The 16000-nt window shown below is 36.8% G+C and overlaps 1 protein-coding gene across 7 annotated transcripts in view; it reads left to right on the forward strand.

Moving 5' to 3' along the window:
• Positions 1 to 15749, forward strand: part of LOC123911047 (protein translocase subunit SECA2, chloroplastic) — a 36582-nt gene extending 20833 nt beyond the window's left edge. For 2 of the 7 annotated variants that reach the window (XM_045962372.1, XM_045962369.1), the window contains 10 exons: positions 655 to 772; positions 1025 to 1105; positions 12040 to 12119; positions 13208 to 13262; positions 13343 to 13412; positions 13520 to 13709; positions 13821 to 13944; positions 14675 to 14749; positions 14823 to 15304; positions 15388 to 15749. In XM_045962372.1, coding sequence (XP_045818328.1) covers positions 655 to 772; positions 1025 to 1105; positions 12040 to 12119; positions 13208 to 13262; positions 13343 to 13412; positions 13520 to 13709; positions 13821 to 13944; positions 14675 to 14749; positions 14823 to 14984 — 955 coding nt within the window. In that variant the 3' untranslated portion in view covers positions 14985 to 15304; positions 15388 to 15749. Of the gene's footprint in view, positions 1 to 654; positions 773 to 1024; positions 1106 to 12039; positions 12120 to 13207; positions 13263 to 13342; positions 13413 to 13516; positions 13710 to 13820; positions 13945 to 14674; positions 14750 to 14822; positions 15305 to 15387 lie in introns of all 7 variants that reach the window. The other 5 variants (XM_045962367.1, XM_045962370.1, XM_045962366.1 and 2 more) reach the window with 5 other exon arrangements.
• Positions 15750 to 16000: the final 251 nt, after the last annotated feature.

The raw sequence follows: 16000 nt of genomic DNA on the forward strand, positions 1-16000 counted from the left end.
GTTTAAAGGAAAATTTTATCGCATAAGATTTTTAATCTACAGAGCTAAATGTTGGGTGATGAAAAAGCCAAGAAGAATGTAAACTTATTTTCGCGAAGATGAAAATATTACGATGGGTTAGTGGTTAAATAAGACAAGATAGGATAAGAAACACAGTCATTAGAGATTTGGTATAGGCCCTTACTAGACAAAGTGATAGAATCTCATCTTGAGTGGTTTGGGCATGTGTGAAAAAGACTTGTTGGAACACTGGTATGGAGAGCAAACGAAACTAAACGAATGATAGCCCCATAGTTAGAGGGGATTAAGGAAAACTATAAGGTAAATGATGACCACTTAATGCATGACAGAACGTTGTAATGTCGATCGATCCATGTAGCCGATCTGCCCAATGGGAAAAACTTGGTTTTCGGCTGTTGTTGTTGTTACTTTTGTGATTAATCTAATTTTTCGTTGAAGTATAAATTTGGATTGCTGTCCTGCATTTTTCCTTAAAAACTAAAGAATGAGTTTAACAGCTGAACGTTTTTAATACTGTTTGCTTCTTTGATATTTGTTTACTTCCGTGTTTTCTTAGGTTAGCAAGATGACTGAGTGTGTAGTATACTAATACGGACTGTTAATCATTTCTCACACTATCCTATGATGTTATAGCTTGCAGGATGAGATGTTTCAAAAGTTCAATTTTGACACTCAATGGGCTGTTAGAATTATATCAAAGATTACAAACGGAGAGGATCTGCCAATTGAAGGTGGTGCCATTGTGAAACAGGTTATATTCTACTTATTTATATATGATTGGTTTGGTCTTGTCATCTGCTTTTCTTCTCTTTCTCTTCCGTAACTAAATTTCTTCTTTTATAACAAATACAGTAAACTGTTTTGGTTTGTATCTTCTATTTATATTTATCTTTTCTATGTGATTCTTTCTTTTTTCTTCTTAATTTTATTCATTTATAAATATTTCTGATGATTTTTTGATGAAACCTTCCCACTACTAACTGGAATGATCACATATTTGTAGCTCTTGGCATTGCAAATCAATGCAGAAAAGTTCTTCTTTGGCATAAGAAAGAACCTCGTTGAGTTTGATGAAGTATTGGAGGTATGGTTCCTTTATGAGATGATGATATTTCCAAAGTAAATTCCAGCATTGCTATGCAATTGGTTTGATATTGTCTACCAAAACCGCACCTTTTTGTAATGATATTATAGATTGATCCAACTGTGTAAAACTTGCTACATTGCTGAACAATGTTTATAGGTTTTTATTCTTTAATGAACTTTGTTCCGTTATTAAGAATATCTTGCAACAACGTGCATTCAAATCTCTATAACCAAAAAAAGTCGCAACCGATGTGGGACTTCTTAAACAAGACCGGTCAGTTTAAGTGAGTTATCTAGTCGCTTTCCGTGTCTGAAAGACTGATTTTCTCTAACAGAGCTTGAGCCGAACTCCAAAGACGAATCATGAAAACAGTATTACCCCATAATAAAAATAGAGGAGCATGGTGCTATCTGCTTCATTAACTTGTTGGATCCTCAAGCTATAACGAGAATTCCTGCCTCCCTAATGAACTTCGTGCATGGGGCGGTGCCATAACCTTGACTTCTGACTATGTCATGATACATGACCAGAGTACATGGTAAACGATTGGAGCCTGATCGGTATCTTATTGTCTCTACTCTCTTCTACCTTCAGCCATCTACTTCCACTATATGTGTTGATATTGAGTTTTCTAGTCTTCATTGCTTTCTGGATAGTCTGAGTCCCAATAAGTTGAAGAAAATGGTGAATTATCTCTCACATTTGGAATCTTTAGATGCGAGTCGTGTTGGCTTGGAAAGCATGTTAGCGTCCGTTAAGAAGTCCCATGTCGGATGTGAGTTGCCCTGTACATGGGTTTTATTTGAACAAGTCTTGTACATGGGTTTATAAGTAAGAGGCAATCATCACCTTAAAAGCTGGTTTTGTAGGGTTGAGTTGGGCCAAACTCCCAATTCTAAGATGGTATCAGAGCCTCTCCAAGATTCGTTGGGACACCCACCATTTATATCCACGCACCAAGCCCAATAGTGTTGGGCGGGAGGGAGTGTGTTAAGAAGTTCCACATCAGATATGAGTTGATCTAATAGCTGATATTTATATTAGTAGCATAAGCTATGTATGTGATTCTTTTTTATCATTGTTTGTGAAAACTGAATATATTATTATATTTCAAGTTATGAATAATTTACAATCACTAATGTGTTTATATAGGCTATTCTAACCTAATGGGCTCATGGGCCAAATACAAATTACTAATAGAAGATTACTCGTAATAATAGAATATTTACTATTTATTTACAACACTCCCCCTCAAGCTGGTGAATGAATATTTATCATTCCCAACTTGGAAACAATTCTTTCAAAGTTATTGCCGTTAAGCCCCTTAGTTAGAAGATCTGCAAGGTTGCCTTGGGAAGAGACATATGGAGTGCAAATTAGACCACTATCTAATTTTTCTTTGATGAAGTGTCGGTCAACTTCAATATGTTTGGTCCTATCATGTTGCACTGGATTATGAGCTATGCTAATAGCAGATTTATTATCACAATAGAGTTTCATTGGTTCATCACTCTTTATCCTCAAGTCTTCCAAGATGCTTTTCAGCCATAGTAATTCACATATACCTTGTGCCATTGCCCTGAACTCTGCTTCAGCACTAGATCTGGATACCACACTTTGTTTTTTACTCTTCCAAGTCACAAGATTTCCACCTAAAAAAGTGCAATATCCTGTAGTTGATCTCCTATCCACAATTGACCCTGCATAGTCAGCATCAGTATATGCTTCAAGTCCCACACTTCCATTTCGTTCGAACAAAATTCCTCTACCTGGATTTCCTTTCAAATATTGAACAATTCGGAGTGCAGCTTGTAGATGAATCTCCTTTGGTTGGTGCATGAATTGGCTGACCAAGCTTACAGCAAAAGCAACATCAGGTCTAGTATGTGATAAATATATTAGTTTGCCGACCAATCTTTGATACCTTTCCTTATTAACCGCAACATCTTCTTCTGCATTCCCCAACTTTATATTTGGATCAATTGGTGTACATGCAGGCTTGCATGCTGTCTTGCCAGTCTCTTGCAAAAGGTCGGTAATGTATTTTTGTTGGGATATGAAAATTCCTTTCTTAGAGTGAGCCACTTCTATTCCCAAAAAATACTTCAATTTTCCCAAGGTCTTAATCTCAAATTCCTTGGCTAAGTGTTGACTTAACATTTGCTGCTCCTCTTCATCATCGCCTGTTACGATAATGTCGTCCACATACACCAATAACACTGTGACTCCCCCTGACTTAGAGTGTTTAACAAATAAAGTATGGTCTCCTTGACTTTGTTTGAAGCCCAAACCAACCATAACTTTAGTGAATCTTCCAAACCAAGCTCGTGGTGATTGCTTTAGTCCATATAAAGCCTTTTTAACTTACACACGGTGTTGGCAGTAATATCTTCACAATATCCAGGGGTACATCCATGTAGATCTCTTCTTCAAGTTCTCCATGAAGGAAAGCATTTTTTACATCGAATTGCTGCAAGTTCCAATTGTAATTAGCTGCTAAAGATAATATCACCCTAACAATATTCATTTTTGCAACTGGAGCAAATGTCTCAGAGTAATCTATTCCATAAGTCTGAGTGAACCCTTTGGCTACCAATCTTGCCTTGTACCTCTCAATAGATCCATCAGCCTTGTATTTTACAGTGTATACCCATTTGCACCCTACAGGTTTCTTTCCATTTGGTAGAGAGACCAATTCCCAAGTATTGTTCTTATCAAGTGCCTCCATTTCCAAATCCATGGCTTGTTTCCATTTCCTGTCAGACAATGCCTCAGACAAGGAAGTAGGTATTGTGGTAGTGTTTAGACTTGTGAGGAAGGCTTTATGGGTAGTTGATAATTGTTCAAAGCATAAGTAATTGGATAGAGGGTAAAGTGGCTTGTTGGTGTAGGTTCTAGTTTCTTTCCTATGGGCAATTGGGAGATGCGAGTCTTTAGAGTGTATTGGTGTTACTTCTCTTGATTTTGGTTTTTTATGTTTTATCGGGTTGGGTTCTTGTAAGGTTGAGCTAGATTCTGGTACCTGAACAGGAGAAAATTCGGAAATTGAATCACTAGATTTTGAAGGGTCAAGGAAAGTTTCTTCATGTAATGTTGGATTGGATTCATGGATATGAGTAGATTCAGGAATGATATTCTTTTTCCTTGTGTATACTAAATTCTTCCCATATCTTACATCAACACCAACCTATGTTGCCTAGGTACGGGTACGGTACCGGTATCCGGTACGCGGTACGACATTTTTAGAAAATTTAAGGTACGGGTACGTTAGTATAAAATGTTAGAAAAATTATTTTTAAGTGAATTATTATCATCATGCTTTGAAGATTTAATTTTTTTTGTCTACCGTCTCAACTATTTTCATAAAAAATGAGAGATAATTGAAATATAATAAAAAATTATAATAGTTTAAGAGATTTTTCAACAGCCAATATGTTTTTTCCCTATTCATCATCATAAATCAACCAAATAAAAATGGGTACGGAATCGGTGCGTACCATACGAGTACCATGGAGTATCCGGTACTGATACGTACCCGGTACGGGTACTTCACCATTTTAGGAGTACCCATGCTACATAGACACCAACATTTCCATCTTTTTCGGAATCAATTTCAGTCTCAACATTGTCACCTCTAGTTTCAACATTTTTAGGATCAATTTCAGTCTCAACATTGTCACTTTTAGTTTCAGCCTCAACTTCTGGTCCGAGATTAAGGTCAGGAAGTATAAGAGACTCATCTTCCTTACTTGTGTTCTCCCCGTGAAGATGAGTTTGAGCGAAGTAACTTTCTTGTTCATGAAAGGTGACATCTCGAGAGACAAAGAATTTATTAGACGGTGGATGATAACATTTGTAACCCTTTTGGGTGGAAGAATACCCTATAAAGACACACTTTAAGGCTCTAGGATCAAGTTTCCCTCTACCATCACTATGGATATGGACGAACGACTTACACCCAAATATTCTAGGAATGAGATTACAAGAGGTGGACACATCAGGATAAAATGAGGATAGAACCTCCATAGGAGTTTTAGAGGCAAGGACACTCTAAGGTAAACGATTTATGAGATACGATGCGGTTAAAACCGCCTCTCCCCAATACTTCTTGGGAACCTTATTTTGGAATAATATAACACGTGTTTGATCTAACAAATGCCTGTTTTTTCTCTCAGCAATCCCATTTTGTTGGGGTGTTTTGACACAAGAGGACTCATGAATAATACCCTCTTTTTGACAAAAGGAATTAAGTCCTTGATTGAAGTAATCTTTTGTTAAAAATATGTGAGAATGCTTTATATTTATTCCTCAGCTCAAGGCTGGTATTTATAATAAAAGTACAACTGGCTATCTCCTTGATTTTAGGAGAAATAAAAGGAAATAATGATATGTTTAGAATCTTCTAGAAATAACAAATTAGGAAACTAAATATATTCCAACACCCCCCCTCAAGTTGGTGCATAGATATCTGTCATGCCCAACTTGCCTATCAAATGCTCAAAGGTGGGTCTTGCCAAACTTTTGGTTAAGATATCTGCAGTTTGTTGACTTGAAGTTACAAAAGGTAAACATATGATTCCAGCATCTAACTTCTCTTTTATGAAATGTCGATCAATCTCAATATGCTTGGTTCTGTCATGTTGAACAGGGTTATGAGTTATGCTAATGGCAGCTTTACTGTCAGAGTACAATTTCAACGGAAGCTCAATTTTCATCTTAAGTTCTTCTAAGACTCTATGGATCCATAATCCTTCACATATACCTTGAGCCATAGCTCTAAACTCAGCTTATGCACTACTTCTTGCTACAACTCCTTGTTTCTTGCTCCTCCATGTCACAAGATTACCCCAAACATAGGCACAATATCCAGAAGTTGATCTTCTATCAGTAATCGAACCTGCCCAATCAGCATCGGTGAAGATAGACACATTTCTTTCATTAGTCTTCCTGAAAAATAATCCTTTTCCGGGAGTTGCCTTTAAATATCTCAATATCCTATAGACTGCCTCAAGATGTTCCTCAAAAGGAGAATGCATAAACTGGCTTACTACACTAACTGAGAAAGCAATGTCTGGTCTGGTGTGTGACAGATAAATCAATTTCCCAACCAATCTCTGGTATCTTCCGGTATCAACAGGAACATTACCTTTTTTCCCAAAGTTTTGCATTAGGATCCATGGGGTATCTGCCGGTCGACATCCACTCATTCCCGTTTCTTTCAATAAATCTATGATGTATTTCTGCTGGGAAACAACAATACCATCTTTTGATCGAGCAACCTCCATACCAAGAAAATATCTCATGGATCCCAAGTCCTTGATTTCAAAGTCTGCTGCTAATTTCTCTTTTACTCTTCCCATTTCAACTGTATCATTTCCGGTAAGAACAATATCATCGACATAAACAATCAGGACAGCTACTTTCCCATCTTGGGAGAACTTTGTGAACAAGGTGTGGTCAGCCTGCCCTTGAACGTACCCTTGTTTCTTCATGGACTGAGTGAATTTTTCAAACCAAGCTCTAGGAGATTGCTTTAATCCATACAAAGACTTATTTAGTTTGCATACATTTGATCCAAACCTGTCTTCAAAACCAGGAGGAATGTCCATATATACTTCTTCTTCTAAATCACCATTGAGAAAGGCATTCTTAACATCTAACTGATGTAGGGGCCAATCCAGGTTAGCTGCAACAGATAAGAGAATTCTAACAGTATTCAATTTAGCAACAGGAGCAAATGTCTCTGAGTAGTCTATACCATAGGTCTGAGTAAACCCCTTAGCTACCAATCGAGCCTTATACCTTTCAATTGACCCATTTGAATTATACTTCACAGTAAACACCCATTTGCATCCAACCGTCTTCTTCCCATCTGGTAGTGTCATAACACTCCAAGTTTTGTTCTTTTCAAGGGCTTTCATCTCCTCAAGTACAACTTCCCTCCACTTTGGAACTTCTAGAGCAACCTGTACATTTTTTGGAATTTCTACACTAGACAATTTTGAGGTGAAAACAGAAAATGATGAAGACAATTTTGAATATGATATGAAATTAGACAAGGGATGTTTAGTGCAAGATCTAACAGGTTTTCTAACAGCAACTGGATCATCTATATCGGGATACAAGATACGACTCTCAGAAACAGAGATAGACTTACCTTTTCGGTTTTTAGGAGGTTGATCATTCCCCGGTTCAGATTCATGACACTGTTGAGATGTGGACTCATCACTTCCTTTGTGATTCTTTCTCACAAAAACATTTCCTTTCCAAATGTTGTTTTCTGCTTCAAACCTATTCTCTTTAGATGACTCACTACTTTGTGGCATTTCAATTAGATCATCATTATTACTTTGAAAATTCTCATGGTTTTCTTCATGAGAAAATGTAGGCTCAGATTCACCAAGTTCCTTACTCATAACAGGAGTAGGCTCGGATAAAGAATCATGGCCATTTTCTGTTGGTGCAAAACTGTAAGTCTTGGAACTTTCTGATTCAGGCAAAGATAAATTATTAAAAAAACTCATGTCCTCGGTTTGAAACGAGTCTTGCTTTAAATTCCCCCCTGAAGATGAGTATCATAAAAAAAATATTTGTTTTCAAAAAATGTAACGTCCATAGTGACATACATTTTCTTGTTTTTTGGATCAAAACATTTATATCCCTTCTGGGTTGGGGAGTATCCAACAAAAACACATTTTATAGCACGTGGTTCGAGTTTTCCAACATTCTTATGTTCATGTACAAAGATTGTGCAACCAAAAAATTTTAATGTCAAATCATTTGAAACACGAGTACTAGGAAAACATTCTTTGAAAGTATCAATTGGAGTTTGAAAATTGAGAACTTTTGAAGGCATTCTGTTAATTAAATAGGCAGCAGTCAAAACCGCTTCACCCCACAAATAGTTTGGTACTTTACTTGAGAAAAGTAAAGCTCTAGCTACCTCCAATAAATGTCTATTTTTTCTTTCTGCAACTCCATTTTGTTGGGGAGTATTAGGACATGAACTTTGATGTATAATTCCATTTTTAAGAAAAAAATCACTCAAATTAGTGTTAAAGTATTCTTTGCCATTATCACTTCTAAAGACTTGAATATTAGTTTGATATTGGTTTTGCACCATTGTACAAAAATCTTTTACAGCCTGACAAACATCAGATTTCCCCTTTAACAAGTACACCCAACATACCCTTGAATGGTCATCGATAAAGGTGATAAACCATTTCTTAAGAGATAGTGTACTTGTACGGTTAGGGCCCCAAACATCACTGTGAATAATTGAAAAAGGTTTTGATGGTTTGTAAGGCTGTATTGCAAAATGGGAACGATGATGTTTCGCAAATTCACATGCTTCACATTTAAACAAAGAAATATCCTTATTACGAAATAACTTTGGAAACAAGTGTTTTAAATAGGGAAAACTAGGATGACCTAATCGTAAATGCCATAACATAATATTGTCATCATGATTATTCAAAACAGAAAAAGACTCAAAGCAGGAACTTATTGTTTCAGAAGGTAGTTGTGATGCAGATCCAATGTCAAAGTAGTAGAGTCCTCCACTCTCCTCAGTGCTGCCAATCATCTTTCCCGAGTTCAAATCCTGAAAGACACAATGAGATCGGAAAAAATTAGTTTGACAATTTATATCTTGGGCTAACTTACTAACGGACATTAGACTACAGGACAAGTTGGGAACATGAAGGACATTTTTAAGAGTTAACATTGGAGACAACACAACTGACCCTTTGCCGGCAATGGGTGAAAAAGAGCCATCTGCGACTTTTATTTTTTGATTACCTGCACATGGACTATATGAAGAGAACAAAGTGGATTCACCTGTCATGTGATCAGAGGCACCTGAATCTACTATCCAAGTATGATTGGGACTGACACTAAGAAAAACAGAGTTACCTTTTGTTGCTACAGAGCAAGAGGGAGTTTGAAACTCGAGGAGTTTGAACAGTTTCTCTAGTTGTTCCGTAGTGAATGGACCCCGAGTTTAAATAGATTGTTGTCTTTGATCAGAATTACTTGCTTGGAATGCATGACCACCTTTCTTCTTCTTCCAATTAGGAGTCCAGTTAGGAGGTTTGCCTTTGAGCTTCCAACAATCTTCACGCGTATGCCATTCGCGGTTGCAGTAATCACATCGAGGAACTTCGTCTGGTTTTTTTCCTTCGTAGGGGTTTCTAGTTACCAAAGCTGAGCCTTCAGATTCAGAGCTGCGAGGTGTCTTGCCCATCATAATTCCTTGGCGTGCCTCCTCCCTTTTTATTTCTGCAAAAGTCTCACGAAGAGTTGGCAATGGAACCTTTCCCAAAACTCGACCTCTTACCTCATCAAGGTCTTTATTCAGCCCAGCGAGAAACATGAACACACGATCATTTTCTTGCCTCTTTAGAAATAAAACACTATCTTCTGCGCATTTCCAATTGTCATCATAACAAAGATCCAACTTTTGCCACAAGGTCAGCAACTCATTGTAATAAGTAGTTACATTCCGGTCACCTTGCTTAGCATGCCATAATCGTGACTTTAAACCAAAGATTTGAGAGGCGTTTTGGATATCAGAGTATGTTTCCTTAACAGCTTCCCACACATCCTTTGCTGAAGGCAAAAACATGTAAGGCTTGCCTATGCCAGTTTCCATAGTGCTTACTAACCAAGCAATAATCATGGAGTTTTCAGACTTCCATTGTTGGTGAAGTGGGTCTCCTTGTGCCGGTTCAGCGAATGCTCCCGTCAAAAAACCAAGTTTTCCTTTGCCATCCAATACCAAGCGAACAGTTTGGGCCCATTGATTATAGTTATTCCCGTTCATCTTAGGAATATCGACCTTAAGGGAGGAACCCTCCTTGTCTTTGAAGCCTGTGTTGAAATCTCTGTCACCATAAACAGTTTTATTCCTGTTTTCGTTGTATCCGCCATTACCGCTACTGTTAGCGATAAAGTCTGGTATCTTTCCGAAGTCTGGTATCCCACCACCACGGCCACCACCGTCTCCGCGGCCAGCTCCGTCTACGCGGCCACCTCCTCTGTTTCCGCGGCCAGCACTTGCAGGTTGGCCATCGTTATTGACCGAGGATCCGGTATAGGCCTGGCCTAGGGAAGGCCACTTGTTGTAGTCGGCCATGAGAGGCTAAACGGGTATGGGAATGGGTCGGGTAAAAGAACGGGCACTCTAGTTGTGGAAAGCTTTACAGTAGCACTCTAACCCTAACCTAGGTCTCGTGATACCATGTTAAAAATATGTGAGAATGCTTTATATTTATTCCTCAGCTCAAGGCTGGTATTTATAATAAAAGTACAACTGGCTATCTCCTTGATTTTAGGAGAAATAAAAGGAAATAATGATATGTTTAGAATCTTCTAGAAATAACAAATTAGGAAACTAAATATATTCCAACATCTTTGGCATTATCAGACCTGACCCTCTTAATACTCACTCCAAACTGGTTTTTTACCAATGAGAAGAAATGTAGAAACACAGAGGTAACCTCGGACTTTTGTCTTAGTAAGTAGACCCATGTAACCCGAGTGCAATCATCGATGAAGGTTACAAACCATCGAGCACCCGATATATTTGGAACATTAGAAGGACCCCACACATCAGTATGAATTAAATAAAATGGAGAAGTACTCACTTTGTTACTGACCGGGAAAGAGGCACATAGCAAGTTCACACACCTCACAACAAAGACTCTCAACATCTAAATTTTTAAAAAAAGGAAGGAAATATTTGTTTCATGACTCTAAATGAAGGATGACCAAGGCGACGGTGGTATAGAAAGACCTTCTCCTTGTTGGTCTTAATTGATTCCGAAAAAAGTGAGTTGTTGTTGTTGAGTGGATTTGGGGGGAGATTTTGGTTATCCAAGTAATAAAGACTATTCCATTCTCTCGCATTTCCAATTGTCCTCCCCGAATGCTTATCTTGAAAAACACAAGCATTGTCATAAAAAATAGCATTACATGATAGATTTTTGGTGAGTTTTTGTATGGAAATTAGGCTAGTAGACAATTTGGGAATGTGAAGGACATTTCGTAGGATTATAGATGGACTTATTTGGATATCTCCTTCACCTGCTACAGTTAAAAGGGTACCATCTGCTGTGGATATTTTCTTGTTACTGAGACAAGGTGAATAAGTGGAAAATTGTGTGGGTAAGGGTGTCATGTGGTCGGTGGCTCCAGAATCCAGTATCCAATATTGGTTATAGGGTTTATCCGAAGCATTAAAATTGAGTATTGGGCCTAACTCATCCTTACAAAACCGGCTTGGTGCGTGGATATAAACGGTAGGTGGTCTGATAACGGAAACCTGATAACAGGTGGCCCAAAGGATCGTGGAGAGGCTCTGGTACCATATTAGAATTTTAGAGGCCTATACTCAACCACAAAAGCTAGCTTGAGAGTTGAGGTTTGCACTACACTTATAAAGGCTATCTTGACCATATCTCTAGCCAATGTGGGACTTCTAACAGTATTAATAATCGAGCTATTTTCTTATTGTGGTCGTTCAATTTGATGCTTGGAGTCCTAGTTGTGTTCCTTCTATCTTAGGATATAAGTATTATAATTTATAATACCTTTTTGAGGATTTCTCAAGATGTACTTGGATGTTTTTTAATGAAAATTCAGTTGAAGCTGTTCAATATCTTCTAGAACTTCTGTTCAAAAATAAGAAATCAATTCAGAGAACAATTCCCCACATTTTGCATAGTGACTAAAGAATATTTTCATTGTTTTGGTTCTTCCATGACTTACAATGGCATTATCCCTCAATCTAGTTGCCTTTGTATATATAGAAAAATGGTATAGGAAAACATAGGCATATTGTCTTTTAATAATTGAACTCTTGGACTTTATCTTCAATTCTGCAAATAATCTCTATAAACTAATTGCTTGACTTTTTTATATTTAATCAGGTGCAACGAAAACATGTTTATGATCTAAGGCAGTTAATCTTAACAGGAGATGACGAAAGCTGTTCCCAACATATATTGCAGTGAGTGCCATTGAATTCCGTGCCTGTTAGAATTAATTGCTAAATTTTTGCATATGTATAGTCAATAATATTACCTGTTACCGCTTCACAGGCGATTAGTATCAATTAAGTCTAATTTAGGAGAATTTTCCTCCCATAATTAATACTGTACGTTGTATAAATTTTAACTTGTGTGGATTGATTAGACACTGTTATAATGAGCTGCACCATATGTGGATTTATCTAGAAATGTGCACTGAATAGCCGGGTTTTTCAAGTCACGGATTTTTTACTGTCAATAAGTAGCCCAAAAGGTGTGCGGTTATACAATGAAGTCCATATGGATAAAAAATTTCAAGACATGCAAGTAAAAAATGTCTTTGTTGCCAAATATTATATTCTTGTGGAGGCTTGAGGATAAAATTTGATGTGCCTAACATGTAGTCACGTAAATGCTTCATTTAATGTCAGGCATTTTTCTTTACATGGGTCGGCCTTTAGTGGTTTATATTTAGCATGAAAGATTGCACACCCAGTATAAATATTTTTTTTTTATAGATGTATATTATATATATGCTGAAAATCCTACCTCTCAATCACACCAGAGACTTGAGATTCATCTAATGAATGTAATAATACAAAGAAACATGTTCCTATTATTACATTTACATGATATAAGACGAGTCTTAGCATATCAGTTGAAACTTTTATCTATAAGAGGAGCCTTAGCACATCAGTTGAAACTTTTGTCATGAGAATAGGAGCTCTTAGGTTCAAACTGTGGAACAAGCCTGTTGCAAATGCGTGCAAAACAAGGCTTGCCTACAACACATATACAATGATCCAACCCTTTCTTGGACCCCACCACGGCAGGAGCTTTATGGCACTGGGTTTCCATTTGTACTATATTTACATTTACACGTTACACTGGACCTAGATACAGATTTCTAACATAATATTTGCCCTTACCTGTATGCAATTTCAGTTAGAGTAATTGGTTTTCGTCCATTTTTCATGATCCAGGTGTATTATTTTATAGTTATATGTCCTCTTCTACTTCTGTTTGTTTGTTTATATATCTCTTATATATTTACTTGTACTGCTCATAGGTACATGCAAGCAGTGGTGGATGAGATTGTCTTTAGTAACATTGATCCATTGAAGGTGGTTCATTCCCTCCAGAAATGTTTTTTTTTTTTCTATCACCAAATCCTCTTATTTATTGCTTTGTATGGGTTTTGTAGCATCCTCGTAGTTGGAGTTTGAGTAACCTCTTGAAAGAGTTCAAGACAATTGGTGGAAAGCTGTTGCATGGTAGTCCTTCAATTCCATCTGTGCAAATATGTTATTCTCTTCATTTTCTCGTTTTGGCTACTCAGCTTATACTATCATTATTAATATGCTCATATGGATTTTAGCAGAATCATTAGGAGGGATTAATGATGACGCTTTACTAAATTCACTAGGGCAACTGAATGAAGTGAATTCAGTTGATGTTGTCAACTTTTGCCTTCCAAATTTGCCAGCACCTCCAAATGCTTTCAGGGGTATTCGCAGGAAGAGCTCTTCATTAAAACGATGGCTTGCAATTTGCACCGATGATTTAATTGAGTTAGTTGACTGAGTTCATTGTTTTACTATATATATATATATATATATAGACACATACACATATATAATTTGATAGCATTTGAAAACTTATTGACTGTATGTGTAATGTAGGAACGGGAAGTATCGGACGACTTCTAATCTCCTTCGCAAGTATCTTGGAGATTTTCTAATTGCTTCGTATTTAGATGTTGTTGAAGAGTCTGGTTATGATGAGAGACATGTAAAAGAGATTGAGGTCCGACATTCTATTCAACTGCTTTTTTCTTAATGACTGCCTTTTCTATATTTACAAATGTCAAGAATAGCTTCAAATCTGCAAAACTAGTGTTAGTATCAGATGATAATAATTTCACTTCACATTATAATTGCATCCAAGAATTCAAATCAAGTACAAACATAAAAGTGTGTTTCCATGTCTGGAACTAAGAGATATTGACCATATTTCATCTGAAGATAAGAGGAAATGAACTGGGCGTGCTTAAGGTTTTACACCATTTGTGGCTTCAATATGATATACAGATTTTCCAGTTCCACAGAACATCCACACTCGAACACAATGAAATCATGCTAGTTAACAATCACTGGGTAATAGTAATGTACAAAATTATGATCGAATTTTTTTACTGTGGCAAAATGATTATATGATGCATTTCTTCTGTCTTACATAGTAATGAGTATAGTTATCCTTATCCCAATTTTTGGGAAATTCCCCTCTCCCTCTCTATTGATTTAAGGGGATTAGGATATGAATATGGTGCTCCTTTTTACTGTGGAGAACCTTTGATTTATAGTGTCCAAATGGTAAATTATGCTTTGATACCAAGCATGTGCATTGGTTTTTTATGATTTGTTTTTGCTTATTGTATTCTAATTGTTTCTTGTTTACTCATTTCTTCAGAGTTTTCGGTTTCTCTTTCTTTTATAAAATTGAGTATTTATTATTTTTAATATTTTGTTAACAACAGAGAGCTGTTCTTTTGAAAAGTCTTGACTGTTTCTGGAGAGATCATCTTGTAAACATGAATAGGCTTAGCTCTGCGGTAATTTTTCCTTTTGCTCTGATGAATCTTTTTGGCTTTGTTAACCACCAAAGGCTTATCTGAGTTCTGGCAGGTGAATGTTAGGAGCTTCGGCCATAGAAATCCTCTGGAAGAATACAAAATTGATGGCTGTCGGTTTTTCATCTCAATGCTCAGTGCAACTCGAAGGTTAACTGTAGAAGCACTTTTACGACATTGGACATCTCCAATGGAATCCCAAGAATTATTGTTATAATAATCATTTGAATGCATTGTGCATTAAAAGTAGATAATTCTCTCAAGAGTTTTCAACTTAGACCACATCTATTTTTCCTCCAAGGATTTCTATGAAGGTAAATTTAGCAAGGCCAAATTTTTGTACAATGTTATTGATGTTTCACTTAGTCGGTGTGCATGGTCTAGATAACATAAAAGGGGGTCTGTAGAATAATTTCAAGATTCAGGGTTACTTCATCTATAAGTAATGTTTATCCTTTTTCCTGGTCTGTCAAAGTTATGGAGAAGATACATAGAGATGCTCACAAAAATGATTTGTATATTTGCATCCTATTACAGGTAATGCATGACAAATTTTGCACCGTCTCCTGTGATTGAGGCTTGGAAAATGGTTCTAACTTGTGGTTTTTTCTTTATAACAGGGCAATCAAAGGAGCTGATCCTATTTATTCAGAGGTTTTGTGTAGATTACATGAGTTTTGCTGATTAATTGTATTTCAGGCCCACATTGATGGTGCCTAGTGCCTAGTAGCTAGAACGGGTTTAGTATCTACGCCAAACACATCCAAGTAAATATCTTTTCCGTCCTCTTTGTTCTACCGGAAAAATATGTAGCCAATTTAGATGTTCATTGATCTTTCAAGAGAGTCAAGGGCTATAATGAAAGCCACAGTCCCTCATGTTTCTCATGCTTGTATGTATTTTTTATCGCTTTGTATGTTATAACAAACAAATGTAAAATATGAAACATATTTAAGTAATATATCATGAGATGTGATTGCTATCTTCCTCTTTCAAAATTAATTGCTATTCTAAGAGAGTATAGTACATCTTGAACTCCTTTGTATGATTGTAATTTGTGTCCATGTGTGTCGAGTCGTTCTTTGGATTGTTTGATCAAAGTGGAGTAATAAGTAAGGCTAATGCCTTTTCTGGTTCACTCTACATTAAGATTAGACAATAGTGATGCATTTCTCAATTCAGGATCAAACACTAGTGTGTGATTCTACAACAAATATTAACATTTGTGCACTG

This window comes from Trifolium pratense, linkage group LG2 (assembly GCF_020283565.1).
Source record: "Trifolium pratense cultivar HEN17-A07 linkage group LG2, ARS_RC_1.1, whole genome shotgun sequence".
NCBI lineage: Eukaryota > Viridiplantae > Streptophyta > Magnoliopsida > Fabales > Fabaceae > Trifolium > Trifolium pratense.